General features: G+C 40.8%; 1 protein-coding gene across 1 annotated transcript in view; it reads right to left on the bottom strand.

Moving 5' to 3' along the window:
* The window catches only part of trps1 (trichorhinophalangeal syndrome I), a 97,388-nt gene that overhangs the window by 59,548 nt on the left and 22,378 nt on the right, over window positions 1–15,462 (bottom strand). Inside the window, exons 2-3 of the mRNA XM_073463704.1 lie at window positions 5,798–6,499; window positions 4,025–4,140 (exon numbers count right to left, since the gene is read on the bottom strand). Of these exons, the coding sequence (XP_073319805.1) occupies window positions 4,025–4,140; window positions 5,798–6,499 (818 nt within the window). The remainder of the gene's footprint in view (window positions 1–4,024; window positions 4,141–5,797; window positions 6,500–15,462) is intronic.

Genomic DNA, 15,462 nt, shown 5'->3' with positions numbered 1-15,462 from the left:
TCGACTGTAGGTGATTATAGAGCGCTTCTGGCTATACTGGTGAGCAGGCAACCTGGCAAGTCTTACAGTGACATTAGACTTACTACTGTACAATATGGATTTGTCTTTTTACGGATCTGTGGTTTAATGCTGACTGTTGGCAGTCTTGTAATGGAGGTTTGGCAAGAACAAAATGCAGCTGGTAGGCTGCACGTTAAGCGAGTAAAGGTGTATGGTTTGAGGTTTTTTTTAATAAAGCACTTAGCTTGTTTTTTTCAGTGCAGATGATTCGGTCATAATTACTGTATGAACTCTGCCATATTTTGGACTTGGATATGAATGCATTCTCACAACAAATCTTGGAGACTCAGATTTGGAGAATAACACTGTAGAACTTGCTTTGTTTTCCCTTTTTGCATTTAAAACTCGCTCATTAAACATCTGTCTGTCTCTTTTAGATGAGGAATTTATATCCATAGAGAGCTAATGCCTTAGCAGAAATATTCAAAAATAAGAAAAGGACAAACTAAAGACAAAGACAAAACATTTATACACGCTACAACATGAGAAGGAAAAGTCATTTAAAATGTGAGACAGTATATTTCGGCTTCGTTGAAGAGAAGAAATTCAGAAGGCTAAATGAGATCTATTACTCTTTGTGATCTCACAACGGCAATCATCCAATCTTCACATTGCACAGACCCTGCCGAGGCAATTAGAGAAGAGCCACGAGCCAAGCATCAAGTCATTTTAACAAGCAGAATGGACAGAGATACACAAAGACCGCGAAGGGGACAGAAAAGAGGCAGAGGACAAGTGGGACGAGTGTGTAAGTCGAGTAAGAGAAAGGGAGAGAAGAAAGAGGTGAGAGACGAATGAAAAGCTAATTTAGAAGCAAGTGAATAAAGGGAATCAGTAAGAAAGAGTGAGTGAAGACTAAAGGAGAAGGTGGAAGAGAGACAGATGATGAGAGAGACAACTGGAGAACAGAGAAGAAGAAAGTTAAATTTGTCTGACAGCTGTTTCATTACGCTGCCTAACAGCCGATTATAACTACTGGTTTCAATGCCTTTCTCTCTGTCTGTCTCTTCCACTCCCTTCTCCTCTTTCCTCCTCCATCTCTCTCTCTCTCTCGCACTTTTCTTCTTCCCCCTGTCTCTCTCCTCCCCGAGTCTTTTTTCTCCTGAAATCTCATTGGTCGACGGGACATCTCCTCTTAGCAAATGACAACATGGAATTTTCCAAACGTGGGCGGGAGAGAGAAAAAGCGAGCGAGGGATGGAGAGAATAGAGACCCCTTTCATTCGCTTTTTTTTTAATATACTTTCACTTTTTCTTCATAATGACGACTTAAGCCCACTGGATTTTCTATTTCTGACTCTGTGTGTGTGCGTGTGTGTGTGTGTGTGTGTGTGTGTGTGCAGTGCTTGACTACTGTGTGTATACTATGTGTGTTTCTGAGTCCATTACGTGACTTACAGCCATTACAGACTCCTGGTTAAAGTGAAATGAAACTCCTCACACACACATACACACACACACACACACACACACACGCACACACACATACACAAACACATGTTACGTTTATTAGATCATCTTGTCGAAAGCTTTTCAGACAAAACCCTACTGTTCACGCACACTGAAAGTCCTAATCCCCGTCCCAGTTGTTAACAAAACTGGAGTTGTTCCAATTCTGAATTCTGATATGCTTAATTAAGTAACAATTAAAGAGCTTATTTTTGTTTCTAATCATCATTAATCATTCAAAGAGAACCTACAACTGTAGCCAAGTACTGAAAATATAAACCTACACTGTACAGTATGAAATATGAAAATAAAAACTTTAGTTGAAGCCTAATTTATAAACTTGAAATTCACATTTTTTGCCCTGTTCTTGATTGGCATATTGTTAAAAATGTGACTTTTAAGGAATGTGACAGCCTCTCAAACATCCAAAAAAAACATGAATTAATACGGCATAAAAAGCTCGACAATAAGGAAGAACATATTGCGATAAAGCTTGAAATATCTATTTTGTAAGTGTTCATTAAATCTGATGAGGTCTAATTGTGGATTCATTATCCTGCTTCATAAAAGCAACTGAATGGCATTTCAATGTCTACAGAAGTTTGGCACTAGTGACCGCTTAAAATACAAATGGTGACCTGATGGAGCTCCGTCTTAGCAAGTTCATTTCAAAATAACATCCTGCTGCCTCACAAAAATACTCATGTTGAATACTCATATTCAAGCATATATTTAAATACATACATGTGATTTTCTTTTTAAGATCTACAGTATACCTAGTCTTTTAAAAGTAGCATAGGAAGACCTACATAAGTTCACGAGGCAATAAATAATGTGTGTGCATGAAGAAAAAAGTCAGTTTGGTTCAGATTTGGCTGACATGTACATACTTGTGTCTGAGGCTTTACAGGTTCCTTCATTGGAATTAAAACCAAGTGAGATGAATTAGCTTTTAGTTTCTATGCTCCCCACCTGTGAGACAAGCTTCCTGAGTACCTGAGGTCCACTAAAAAACTCTTTACTGTGGCTAAAATAATTTGATCCAGAACTTACTTTTAATGTGTAACTTTTTATTTGCTTGCTTTTGTTTTATTTGTCATTTAAATGCATATTTTTAATCCGTAACGATTATTTTTTTCTTCTTGTTTGTCAATAAAAAAATATTTAAAATGTTCTTAATATCTTATTTTTAATGCATTTCTATGTCTCTGTTAAGCATTTTAAATAACCTTGTGTCTGAGACAACTGTATATACTGTAAATGCTGCTATATAAATAAACTTGCCTTGTGAGACAGTCATGTCTACAATAACAGGGACAGTAAACTATGTACAATGTTAAGCAGAGACTTTACAGGTTTCATTCTAACCAGTCCACAGCTGTTGGTTTGACTGATTAGTAACTGTTGATTTAAAGTGCAATAATAAGTGACATAAAACTAAATAAATGAAGGGATTTTTTAATCCTAGAATTAACTGGCTGATCTGTCGTGTTAATTAAGTATGACTTTTGATGTGATCTGATGGTGTATAATTACAAGGTAAAATTCAATCATCTTTCATTACATGGACAACAAGAAGGAAATATTAATTGGGATGTTAAGTTTGCAGCATTCCTGCCTTCATCCTGCAATTTCTCAGCAAAGCAGCTCACACCTGACACTATCACCCTTTCTAAAATGTTTACACATTGAACGTTGAATAGTGTTTATTCTTTATTTGGATCCCAATTAGCTGCAACTAAGGTATCAGCTACTCTTCCTGAGGTCCACACACAATAAAACATGACATACTGCATCCCGCCATAGTTGTTTAGGTAGGTTAATAAATGTTGGAGTTGCAGTTAATGTTGTTTTTTTAGTCTTTTAAAACTTACTGGCTGCTGCAATGATCATAGTTAGTAAATATGAGTTATTAGCGCAGGATACACATTAATGTATTCACAAACAACGATGCATGAGAGCAAGTGTATACATGCGTGTGTACATATGCATTGGCTGTGAGTGATTACAACGACTGTGTACCTGTATCAGTGTGTGCGTGTGCTTGATTATGCGAGTACACACAAGTGTGGCCTTGCTGTCTGCCCGGTGCCCTGTTTGTCTGCCTTTCTGTGTCTTTCCATCTGTCAGTCTATAAAGTTTTATAACTTGCAGCACAATGCCTCACTGTCCAAAACACACACACACACACACACACACACACACACAATGTTAGAAATCAGTTGCAGATTGTTCGACCCAATAAATTAGTCGGTTCAGTTATGGGCCAGGGTTTACAGATTTAGGAGCAATGCTTATATTGAATTGTTAACTGAATCAGCGTGTCGCCTGTTTTGGATCAGTGTTTCTAAGCGATGTTGATAACATAAAGCTTTTCCGATGGCTTCATGTTATTTTAAAGGTGCGTATGTTCTTTCAGTGTATGTCTTGTGCATTGATTAGACTTGAATGAAAAAAGTTAGGCATCATCATCACGTATATCTATCTGTATTTCTTGACCTTGGCCCGTGCTCACCTGTACGTCATATGTGCCATTCATCATTACCGTCCTGTGCTGCTGATTGTGCACATCTGGTCTGGTCTTCCCCAACTCTTTGGCTTGGTTCCTCTGCCCCTGTCCTGCCTGTATATCTGGGAGCAGAAAAACAAGGAGGAGGTCAGACTTGCAGAAGCAGACAAACAAACACGGGTCAGGCTGCCAGAAGCACAAACATTCAGGGACATGTCTGACTTCTGGGAAGGAGGAAAACTTTTAGATCAACAATCAACAAGTTCTTGTTGCTAGAAACTGCTGCCACCTGAGCACACGGGGAACTGTTTGCAAGCTGTTTATGTGATGTGTGATTTATTCTTTCCGCATGTGGTTTGGTGTTTTGATGTAAATAGTGTGAATAATGAAATTTAACACCTGTAATATTTTTTATTATAAAAGTTTTACAAGCATACTGAAAAAAATGTCACAATAATACCTTACAAAATCAAAAACGTGCACTCAAAATGTAATAAAAAGGACTTCATTAAACAATCTAAACTTTTATATTTGTGTATTTAAGACTTGTTATGACAAGCACCGTTTTTCCTTGGATTTTATAACTTACTCACTCTGCAATAAACTTAGTAGGGTTCAAGCATGTATGTTAATACATAATGAGGTGATAATAGGATAGTTATGGTTCAGATTTCGGGGCAGCTGACTAACACTTGCAATGCTTGCTCCAAAGCACGATCAGCATGGTTGGGAGGCTTACTTTAAAAATGTATTCTGATACAGTTACTAATTACCTGTTAAACGATGTAGACAGTAACATAATCAAGTATCAAAACATTAAAGTAATGTAACTTGATTACTTTCTGTTACTTTTGGATTATTCTAAAGAAAAGAAATATCAATAGGATGACTTTTATTTCATCTTAATAACGAGTGTGTGTGTTCTGTAAAAATAGACTTGTGTTTTCTGTTTCACTCAGTGAAGCCATGTGTTGTCATGTGTGCACATGTGCATGGATATATCATTCTTTATTCTCAAAGTGTAATCCTATTAGAAATCCCCTTTTTTTAATGAATGTATCTGAATTGTATGCTGATTACATAATCCTGTTTCATGTATACTGTTACTCCCAAAGCCCTGTAATCAGTGATGTTTATTAATTGATCTTGTGCATGGATCTATGATACCATCCATTTATTTTAAACAACAAGTACCAGCACATGTTTAACAATTTAACGAGTAATTCCAGCACTTTGAAACCAGGGCCCTATTTCTATTTTTATTTTTTTTCATATTTTGGTGTCTAAATGGGTACAAAAAGTCTTGGAAGTGATCCCGCAGATCGCCTCAGCCACCAGCCGTGAAACAGGCAGCAATGGCAGCAGCTAAATCCTTTTGGGCGACTCAAGGTCTTCATTTTCTGTCGAGTCTCAAGTGTGTTTTATGACGATCGCCACGGTAAAATGACTGTTTTTGTCTGGTGGCTTTAAAGAGGGCGATTTAGTGGCTGTTTCTGGTTAAGAATGAAGGGTTTACTCTTTACCATAAAGGTCTTTCTCTGTAGGGATCCTTTCCACAATGTTGTCAGACGCTTAGAATAACAACCAAGACAAGACGAGAGCCTGTCAGTGGCAAGAACAAGCACTTGCAGCCTGTTTCGTGGCTGCCACCTGAGGTGATCTACCAGACCAATACCATAATTTCATGTACCTTTATTAGTCATTTACACAGCAAAATATGTAAACATAGGCTAAAGGTTTAAAAATAACTGAAATACTGTTTAAGCGAAGAGTAATTACCTAGAGGTGTGTGTTGGGGAGCCATGTTGTGGAGGGCCAGGATGTGTGTGTCGAGGGCAGCGTCCTGCCGCGTGCGGTTGTGCAGACCCAGGTGATACTTCCTAAAGTGCTTCACCAGGTCGGCGGGGTCGTTGCCATAGTAACCGTAACCACACACGTTGCACTTGAAGTCCTGGAGTTTGGGAGAGGGGCTGGCGGAGAGCGGAGGGGTGTCAGTTGTCGACTCCTCCCCTCCTTCCTGTCTGGGGAGGAGGTGGGGAGCAGAGTGGAGAGGAGCTGTGAGATGATCTGCCTCCCCCCTGTCTCTCTCGCTCCTCTCTCCTTCCTCTACCCCCTTCTCCCCATCCTCGGCCTCCGACTGGCTCTCTGGTCTGTCGGTCGACGTCGCACCTCCTTGCTTGGCCCTCCCTCCTTTCCTCCCCCCTCTCTCCTCGTTGCTGTAGCGCTCACTGACGGATGAGGGAGAGACAGATGAGGATGCGCACTCGCTCTCTCCCTCCTCCTCCTCCTGCTCCTCATCTCCTCTGATCCGGTCAGAGGATTCCGGCTCAGAGGGTCGGTTTATTCGTTCAGCCTCTGCTCCTACTCTCCCCTCCTCCTCTCCCTCCTCCTCTTCTTCTCCTGCTGGCCTCCTCCCCTCTTCTTCCTCCTCCTCCTCGCCTCCCACACTCCGGATAGGGGGATTCTTCTTCCTCACCATCTCTGATAAGATGAAAAAGAGACAGAGAAAGTTTTAGTTTGATTGTTCGAGTGATGCGCTGACATTAAAGCATGTAGACTCGGTATTGTTTATGCATCCATGAGGGAACTGGGGGATGAAATATCAAGCAGATTTTAAAGTATCCTTTTAAAATCAAGACACTAAGAGATACAAGGTGTTTGCAGGACTCAAATACACACAAATTCAATTTTCTGACAATGATGCATGTGTACAGAATAGCTTTGATTCAATTTACAATCGTCTTTGAAGGCTGAAATCTGTGACGATCCTCAACCGCAAACCTCGTCAAAGAAAAACAGCCCCAACAAATCAGAAACATCTCAGCTGTGAGAGTTTTTTTCAGGGATGTGTGTGTGTGTGTGCGTTCGCTGCATCCTTACGTGCAACTTTTTAGCCTTTTTTTTTTTCCTTTTTGTAAACCAGGGAGTGAATCTTTTTTATCATTATGGAAACCATCCGTGAGAATCTTCAACACACGACCACATCAAAACTCAAACCATATCAGAGAAGGCTGGGATGGCGCGGGAGGGGTGGTAGAGAGAGGGTGAGGCAAGTGGGGGGAGACGGAGAGAGAGAGACGGGGAGAATGGCCAACAGACAACCACATCAAACCACACATCCCATATCAGAAAGATGGATGAGGGTGGCGGCAGACTGCGATTCATCCCCTGCAGCCCTCCAAATTCCTCTTCCCTTCTTGCATCTCTTTCGATCACTTTCTGGCTTCTCATCTCTCACTGTCCCTCGTGCTCCATCTGTGTCACCTCTTCTTTATTCTCTTTTAAAAACAAATTCCCAGTTTACTTTAACCCCCTTCTTGTCTCCCTTTTCTCTCCCTCAACTCATCTTGCCACCGTGCTCATTTATAACCAGCGTTAAATACCTGAAAAGCACTTATCGCGATGCATTTTAGTCGTTTTTTTAAACTTCTTATTTCCATCTTTCACATGCGAGAATAATTGCAACAATAACAGTAATTCCATCATTAAATGTTTTTTTTCTGTTCCTTCCCCTTCCCTCCCTCTGTCACCCCGCTTCCTCCCACCATCCTTCCCTCCCTTATAATCACTATACAAAGCCATCAAATAACCAACCATGTGTTTTATGTTAAACCATAATGTTCCTTTTGTTTGAAAAGAGAACAATTGTGGTCGTATTGTTCACAACAGTCATGACAGAGAGACAGAGATATTGTGTGTGTGTGTGTGTGTGTGTGTGCTTTCTGAGCATGTGTGTGTGTGTGCGTGTGTTTATTTGTGGTCGTTCAGTTCATATTCAGTCGTAAACACAGTCAACCCATTGACCCATACGCTGTGTTTGTATGCGTGCGTGAGTGTGTGTGTGTGTGAGTTTGGTAATAAACACAAGTGAAACCCGACAGACGCCTGATAGACGCCAAAAACTGATCACTTTTAGATCAATGCAATATGTGTGTGTGTTTGTGTGCGTGAGTAATGCATGTTTGATGATGTGTGTGGCAGCGAGATAGCTCTGTGTTCCTGCCAGAGATAAATGCGTATTGTTATTTGCTGATAGCGAACTGCAAACAGTTAAAGCATGAGAGAAAGAACACACACGCTCTTCAGAAGGGAAGGGGAATACAGCTGAAAGCAGATAATCAGCTGGACGTAAACAAACAGATCGGGATACACGTAAACATATTAAAAGGGACCATATTCTGTAATGTAATCTAGTGGATTAGGAAAGAAAAGAGAAAACAAACGCGCACACAAACGCAGAAGAAGAGAAGACGGACGGCCGAGTGACAGCTGCTTTTCTTTGTTGAATCCAATTCTCTCTCTTTCGAGTGTTTTAACGTTTTTTCTTTCCTTCGCCTTTCTCTACCATACAACTATTAAACTAAAGCAATTTATGTCTGCGAGGGCCCACGCCTAGACCAGCCCTGGCACTCACTGTGTGTGTCTGCATGAGTGTGTGTGTGTGAGGGAGAGTGAGTGAGCGCAGGGAGCGGAGGAAAATCTCATCTGATGTTCACCACACCCAGTCAGAATTCATCATTCGCACACACACACACAGTGGAAAACTACAGATCGTTGTGGTAAAGCAATGAGGCTGAAATCCCGACCTAAGAAGCACTGACTGACCTAACTGTGTTTCCATCTGCCCCGTAAGATCTCCGTGGTGACTGCGAAAGTTAATCAAAGCGATAATAAGAAAATTACGAATGATTTTGCCGAAGCGTGAAATCAACAATCAGGCTAATACGTGTTACTTGCATGCCCCCAAGATGTGGGCAAGAAGACGAGGTGTGTGTTGAAAGGCTGTACCGTATGTTTTCTTTTTCTGTCTCTCTGTGTGAGTGTGTGTGTCAGTGTCGCAGTACAGCCTTTGTCTGCTTCAGGCTGTATACACAGACTGGAACCATTACTATCAACTACAATTAGGTACAACCCACCACAACATACCGCATAACAACTACTGCTACTAGCTACAATTAGAGCCTATACACCACAATGGCCCCAATGCCATCGTCAGGATAAATGCGTCTGTTAATCATTTCCATCAACTACAATTAGCCCAAACGCCAGTGAGGCTTTTTATCTCAAATTGCCAAAAATCACCCCCAGAGACCTGTTGAAGGACGTACCAAGAGCGGTGTGGGATGTTTCAGTAGTATGTCTGGCCAAGGTAGGGAAAACATATTGGAGAATTGAATCTGTGTTACATGTTTGTAGCTTGGTGTTAAGCAACTTTTATCAAAATAGCACTGTATATCATTGCAGTGTTATCCCCTAGTTTGTTGTTCTTGAAGCAAGTTAAATGTCACAGGCAGAAGTTATAACTCCTGGTAGGGCCGTGCTGGTGATGGGCCCAAACAAAAGCTAATCAATGCCAGCATCTCACGTCAGGGATTGACTGCAAATCACCCTAAGTAAACGACTCGGACTACAAAAACAACAAATCATTTCAATATCAGTGAATCAGTCGTTTATCCAATCATCATTTAGTCTGTTAAATATCAGAAAATAATGAAATTGTCTATTATAATATCCATTTGCCCCGAGATGTCGTCTTTAAATTGCTTGATTTGTCAGACCAACAGTCTAAATCTCACTCAGTTTGCAAAAATATAGCAAAAACACACATTTGAGCAAATGTTTAGCATTTCTGTCTGGAAACTTAAACATTTAGTGGTCAAACCTCTACCATCTTTTGTCATGTACTAAAAAGGGTCTCTGTGTTTCATGAAAGATTTGAAGGAGACATATAATGCTTATTTTCAGGTTCATCATTTAATTTTGGGTTACTACTAGAATAGGTTTACATGCTTTAATGCTCAAAAAACACATCAGTTTCCTCATACTGTCCAGTGCAGCAGCTCTGTATTCCCCCTCTGTCTGAAACGCTGTTTTGGCTCTTGTCTCTTTAAGGCCCCACTTCTGAATACCTAGTCTGCTCTGATTGGTCAGCTCACACACGCCTGAACAGCATCGCTTACTGCAGCAGATCAGCTGCGCTAAATCAATTCTTTCATGCCAAACTACCTGCTATGCATAAATTATGCAAATGTGGACATGGTGACGTAGTGTGATGTCACAAAGTCACCGAATTAAAGGCGAGACTACTGACGAGATGTTTCAGGAGCAGTGTTTTCTGTGGGAGAGAGGAGCTTCTGCTGGTGCTGACTTTGGCCTTTTTAACTTCCAAAGCCTTTGTATATGTATAAGGAGACATATTATACACTGAAGAAAAAGAAAAAAATGAAAACGCACAATAGGTCTCCTTTAAGTTGCGTCAATACTGTGCCACTCCAACACAATCATTTGTACACGATCACCACATAACACCGAAAAAATGAATGTATTACGTAACATATCAAATAGCCTCTTTTTCTTTCAGATAACATAGTTCGATTTCACTAATGGGAAAAAGAGATTACCAGTACATCTCGACCATTTTTACTCATTGACTCCGAGCTAATTCTGTAAATGAGTATCATTGTGTCACTGATACCGAATCTCAGCCACACATTTCTTCTACTCTCAGATAGCTTTGCTGCTCTCCTCCCCTGTGGGACAGCTGTAGTTGGCATCTCCATCTTTCATAAACAAAGGATTAATGTGCAACATATGAAGAAATAACGCTGAAGGCAAGGTCTCGTTACACAGAGAGATCCCTCTCAAGCTTTTCTTGATCTGCGTCATTCCGTGTCTTCATAATTCTCTCAGTCTTTGTCCCTACGTTTCCTGCTCCTCATCATCTGTCCTCACTTTTTTCGCTGCTGCCATTCAAGTGTGAGTAGAGAGGAGAGGAGAGAAGGGAGAGTGTGAAAGTAGTAAATGGAAGGAGGGGAGGAAAGGCTTTAGATAGTACAGAGAATATATTTTCTTCATTTAAAAAGAAAAAAGAGACTGTCTGGGGAAATGGATAGACAGAAATAGGAGCAAAGGAAGGAGTGAAGGAGGAGAGAAAAAAGACAGGAGGCAAAGAGCAGATGAGCCCCACATACTAATGAGCATCCTCAGAACATCTACTCCTAATCTCCAAAGTGAGTTTAAGTTTTGGAAACAGCACAGTGTTTATTAGCCACAATCGGGCTGCCGCAGAGGGGCACTTCATACACAACCTCTCCTCCCGCTTCAAAGTTAGTGTGGGACAACGGAAATAACTTCCCATTATTTAAACTTTTCAACAGATTCGAGCACAGTTTGGGCCCAATTTGTCCCAAACTCCAAGATGGAGTCGTGCATCAGGTCAGGCATCCAGCTGGTTGCCCCTCAAATAACACGCAGCAACACACAGCGGGGTTCTCGGTTTATTTTGCCAATATTTTACTTAATAAATAAATTATTTCCCAGATGTCGTCTTCTGAATTCCTTTTTTTTTTAAGTGACGGGGAATTTGAAGAATGAAAGTCATTGACAGCGAGTATGTGTGAATATGTGTACTGTTAGGGTTAATGGCACACTGAATAAATTAAATGAAGTCACTTTAAGTTGAAAATACTTTAAGCAGCTGAATTAATGCAAGAGCAAATTGACTTGATAAAATATTTCCTCTTTGTTTTTCCTCTTAATCTGCAATTTGGATGTGTGAGCAGTTTTAAGCTCATGTTCATGTGATTTGTCAGATTAATATTTGTAGTGTATTTTTAAGCATCAATGCTAAATGTCTTTTAGCATATGATGACTTTGACACCGTTAGATTTGGTACAAAGTGCTATAGGGCTGGGTAATATATCGGTATATCGCTATTGTGATCTGAGACTATACAGTAGATCATTGTAGATTTTGGATATTGTCATAGGGCGTAAGTGTTGTCTTTTCCTGTTTTCCAAGGCTACATTACAGAAAAGTGTAGGGGAATCCTTGGGTAACTCACGATAAGATTCACGATACGTTGCCCATGATAACGATAGTATCGTGATACAGTGATTCTGTGATAATCGATACATTGCAAGACAATCATCTAATGATACACCACGATATGTGTCTAACTGAAGAATACAAAATACCCCTGAAGAGGCAAAGAGCAGGAATTATGTATTTTGTGAATCTGGAAGCACGAAAGGTTCAGCATTTATGCTAGAAAAACACTCAAATGATTGATGGGCTGACAAAACAGCTGCAGATTAATTTTCTGTGGATTGATTGATTGATGAGTTTATTGATTTTTTCCTCTCTACAGTCAATGTGTCCAATAATTTGGCACAACAAAAATGTGATTTTTCATTGGATTTTCCATTTAAAAAGCCACTGCATTGATATATTTTCTGTGCACAGCCAGGGTCTGCTGCTTAAACATTGTATTTTACTCCAAATAAATACCATTGCGGTAGCTGCCAGAAACCTGAAACACATCACTTCCTGTCTGTAAAAAAGGATTTTCCCTGAAAGGACCCGGTAGACACCAGCTGTTGTTGTTGTTGCAAAGTGTCAAAGCTTTCAGTACTGTGTTGTATCACTCAGCAGTCATTTATTTCTATGAAAAAGTCACAGATTATTACTTCTAGGAAGGCCACTGATGCACAAAATGGCAGTCACGCTGAAATGGCTTGTAGCCTTGGGTTACGTGTCGGTGAATGAAAGCAGCTGAAGAAAATATTAATGAAAGCAAGCACGTGACCGTTTTAGTACCCACACAGACAAAACAGATCAGTCCGTGAAACCAAGCCTATTTAGAGCGGTGGGATAATAATAGGAATCGGCCACAAGTGCACGCTGCTTGTGAGTGCTGGATGGGAGCACGGGTGTGTCGGAGGGGATAAGGAGGGGGCAAAGAGTCGGCCGAAGGTAGCATTTCTAGGGTTTTATTTTTTTAGGGAAGGGGGGGGGGGGACAAGAAACAGCTTGGAATTGATTTTGCAGAGGCAGGAGTCTAATTGAAGATAGGGAGGGGGGGTTGGGGGAGAAACAGAAGGAGCGAGAGACAGAGAGGGGGGACAACATAAAATCACTGCGAGACGGGGTCCACCTGCCATTTTAAGACTAAAAGCTTTCAGTTGCCTGCTAGGCCCCTAATCAATGCCAGAACTCTTACTTACACACACACTCTTCATCTGTTGTGTAGCAGGGCCCCAATTCATTCCTGCCACGGATCAAGCAAATCACACACACACACACAGACACAAATGCACACACACGTATAGACTCACATGCAGACACACTCTGACAGAGTGTAGGACTCATTTGTAATGGGGTAACAGCATGCAAAATATGTCATCTTAAATGTCAAACTTAATCAGAGGTTCACATTTCAATACCTCTCTCGCTCTCTCTTGTTCTGAGAGTCCCTCCCTCGGCTCCTTCGCTCCTTCGAGCTGCCTCTCTCTGCCCTCTATTCTCTGTATCAGTCTCTTTCTCACCAACACACACAAACCGATATGGCGGACACACCTCCCTCTGTCAGCTCCTCTCCCTATCTGTCCATCTTTCATGTAGCTCTCTCAGTTAATCTCTTGCTTCCACTCGCCCTCATACATTTCCTTCCCTCCTCTCTGCTGCTGTCTCGTTCTCAATCTCAATTCCTCTTCTCCCTTTACTTCTGGGGTCGTCACATGAATCTGGAGTGTGTGTAGGCATGTGTTTGTATAGGTGTAGGCGTCGATAGTACAACAACTTTAATCACCCCAAGTGACTGACAGATGGACATCTATTCATTTAACACAGCAAAGACATGTTAGACATGTGTGTAAATGCAAAGACTGCCATTTTATCTTATTTCAAGTCTTACAAATAATACATCAGGCAAATATACTTCTTAATATCTTAAACTGTATTTACGTACAACAATATTAAAGTTAGTGTATGCAGAACAAACAACAGAAAGCACAGTCAAGCTCCCAGATTCTCAAACAAGCCAAAAGTTTAACAACATTTTTTTATATTTTTTCCCGATTTATTTTGATTATTGAGATTTTAGCTTTAACATTTTAAATCAATGTTGTTGCACTTACTGTTTATGAGCAATGATTGCTTTCATTTGGTAAAAGTAAACAGAGAAATACTAATATGTGCTGCAGGAAAGAGTCCTAAAACCTGCATTTTTGTACTTCAGGTTCCCTCATCTTGAAGTCAATGGGTTTTATTGAATGGGTTCAGTTAGTTGCCTAAAATAAGGGCTGTGGTTAACACAAGAACATAAAATATGTCAGCAAATACCCCACATTTAAAGTCAAAAGCATTTACATGTCTTAAAAAAGGTGGCAAAATGAGAGTACAGGAGTTGTCTGGGACATTAACAACATCCTGCCCAGACTCATCCACTCACTAGTCAGTGTTTACAGGTAGACTTTATTTGCTGCTATTCTAACTCTAACTGTACGACTTGTACATTGATCAAAAGTATCATAAACTTGTGTTCGCCACAGAACATAATTTCTGCAGTGATCCCCATCCCATATGCTTTCAACAGAGGGAACCGCGGTGATGCTAACTTCCGGGTTAGCCTACAAAAATATGTCATCTCTGCAGCACTCTAATCAGCACAAGCTCTGCGGTACAGTAAACACAGATTCAGAAACCAATAGTGGAAGACGCACTACTTCACGACAACAGAGCCCCTGAAGACGACTGCATCCATGTTGCATGCACCCAAATACACACTAACACAACCCTCGTCCAGCCCCCCCTCTACACAAACTTTATTAAAAGTCTATTAGAGGAGTCTGACCTCGAATAACTACATTGGATTACTGCACCACACAGGGTCTGGAAAGCACTGCACTGTATGTGTGGGTAAGTGTGTGTGTAATACTCTGTAGGAGGGCTGTTTACCCCTTTAGGCAGAACACTGGTTAACACCAGTCACACAGACATGAACACATAACTGGGAGCTGTCCAGTATAACCATGGTCTTTTGGCTACTGATCGCTTTGGGGCCGTTCAAGTGCAACTCAAAAACTGCTGAGAAAAGAAGAGTGTCTCTTTTAACTGGTCCAAAAATTGAAACAGCTGATTTTCTGCCTTTAAGCTCAATTAACTCTTTAATTTTACAGCACACAGAAAATGCGACCAGTGACAGAAACCCACTTTATCAACTGTGACTTACTTGACACGGCACAAACTAGCTGTTTTTCAACTGGAAAGGCAAATCTGAAGGCGCTACGCTCACGCCCTGGGACTCACAGTCTATAAAACTTTATTTAAAGTGTGTGTCGAGGCCCACAGGTGGGTCAGAGGAGTATAAAAACAGGTTACTCAGTTTCTCCAAAGGAACAGATTTGAACTTATTGTGCTGTTCAAGCTTTTCTTGCCAAATTGGTGGAGGTTAGCAGGTTAAAACAAGGTACGTTCTCTTAGATTAGCCCACACAATAGACTGTCTGTGTGCATGTCAGACTATTACAGTGAAATAGCCGCCAAGAGGTTGCTGGTTCAGTTCCCAATGGGGCTATAAATGATGCTGAAATAAATCAGTGTTACAACACACACACATGCATGAATCCAGGCTGCTACTTCAAAGGCATTCACACTGCATCCAAA

Source organism: Pagrus major, chromosome 3 (genome assembly GCF_040436345.1).
Source record: "Pagrus major chromosome 3, Pma_NU_1.0".
Taxonomy (NCBI): Eukaryota; Metazoa; Chordata; class Actinopteri; order Spariformes; family Sparidae; genus Pagrus; species Pagrus major.
This window is presented reverse-complemented; position numbering and strand designations above follow the sequence as displayed.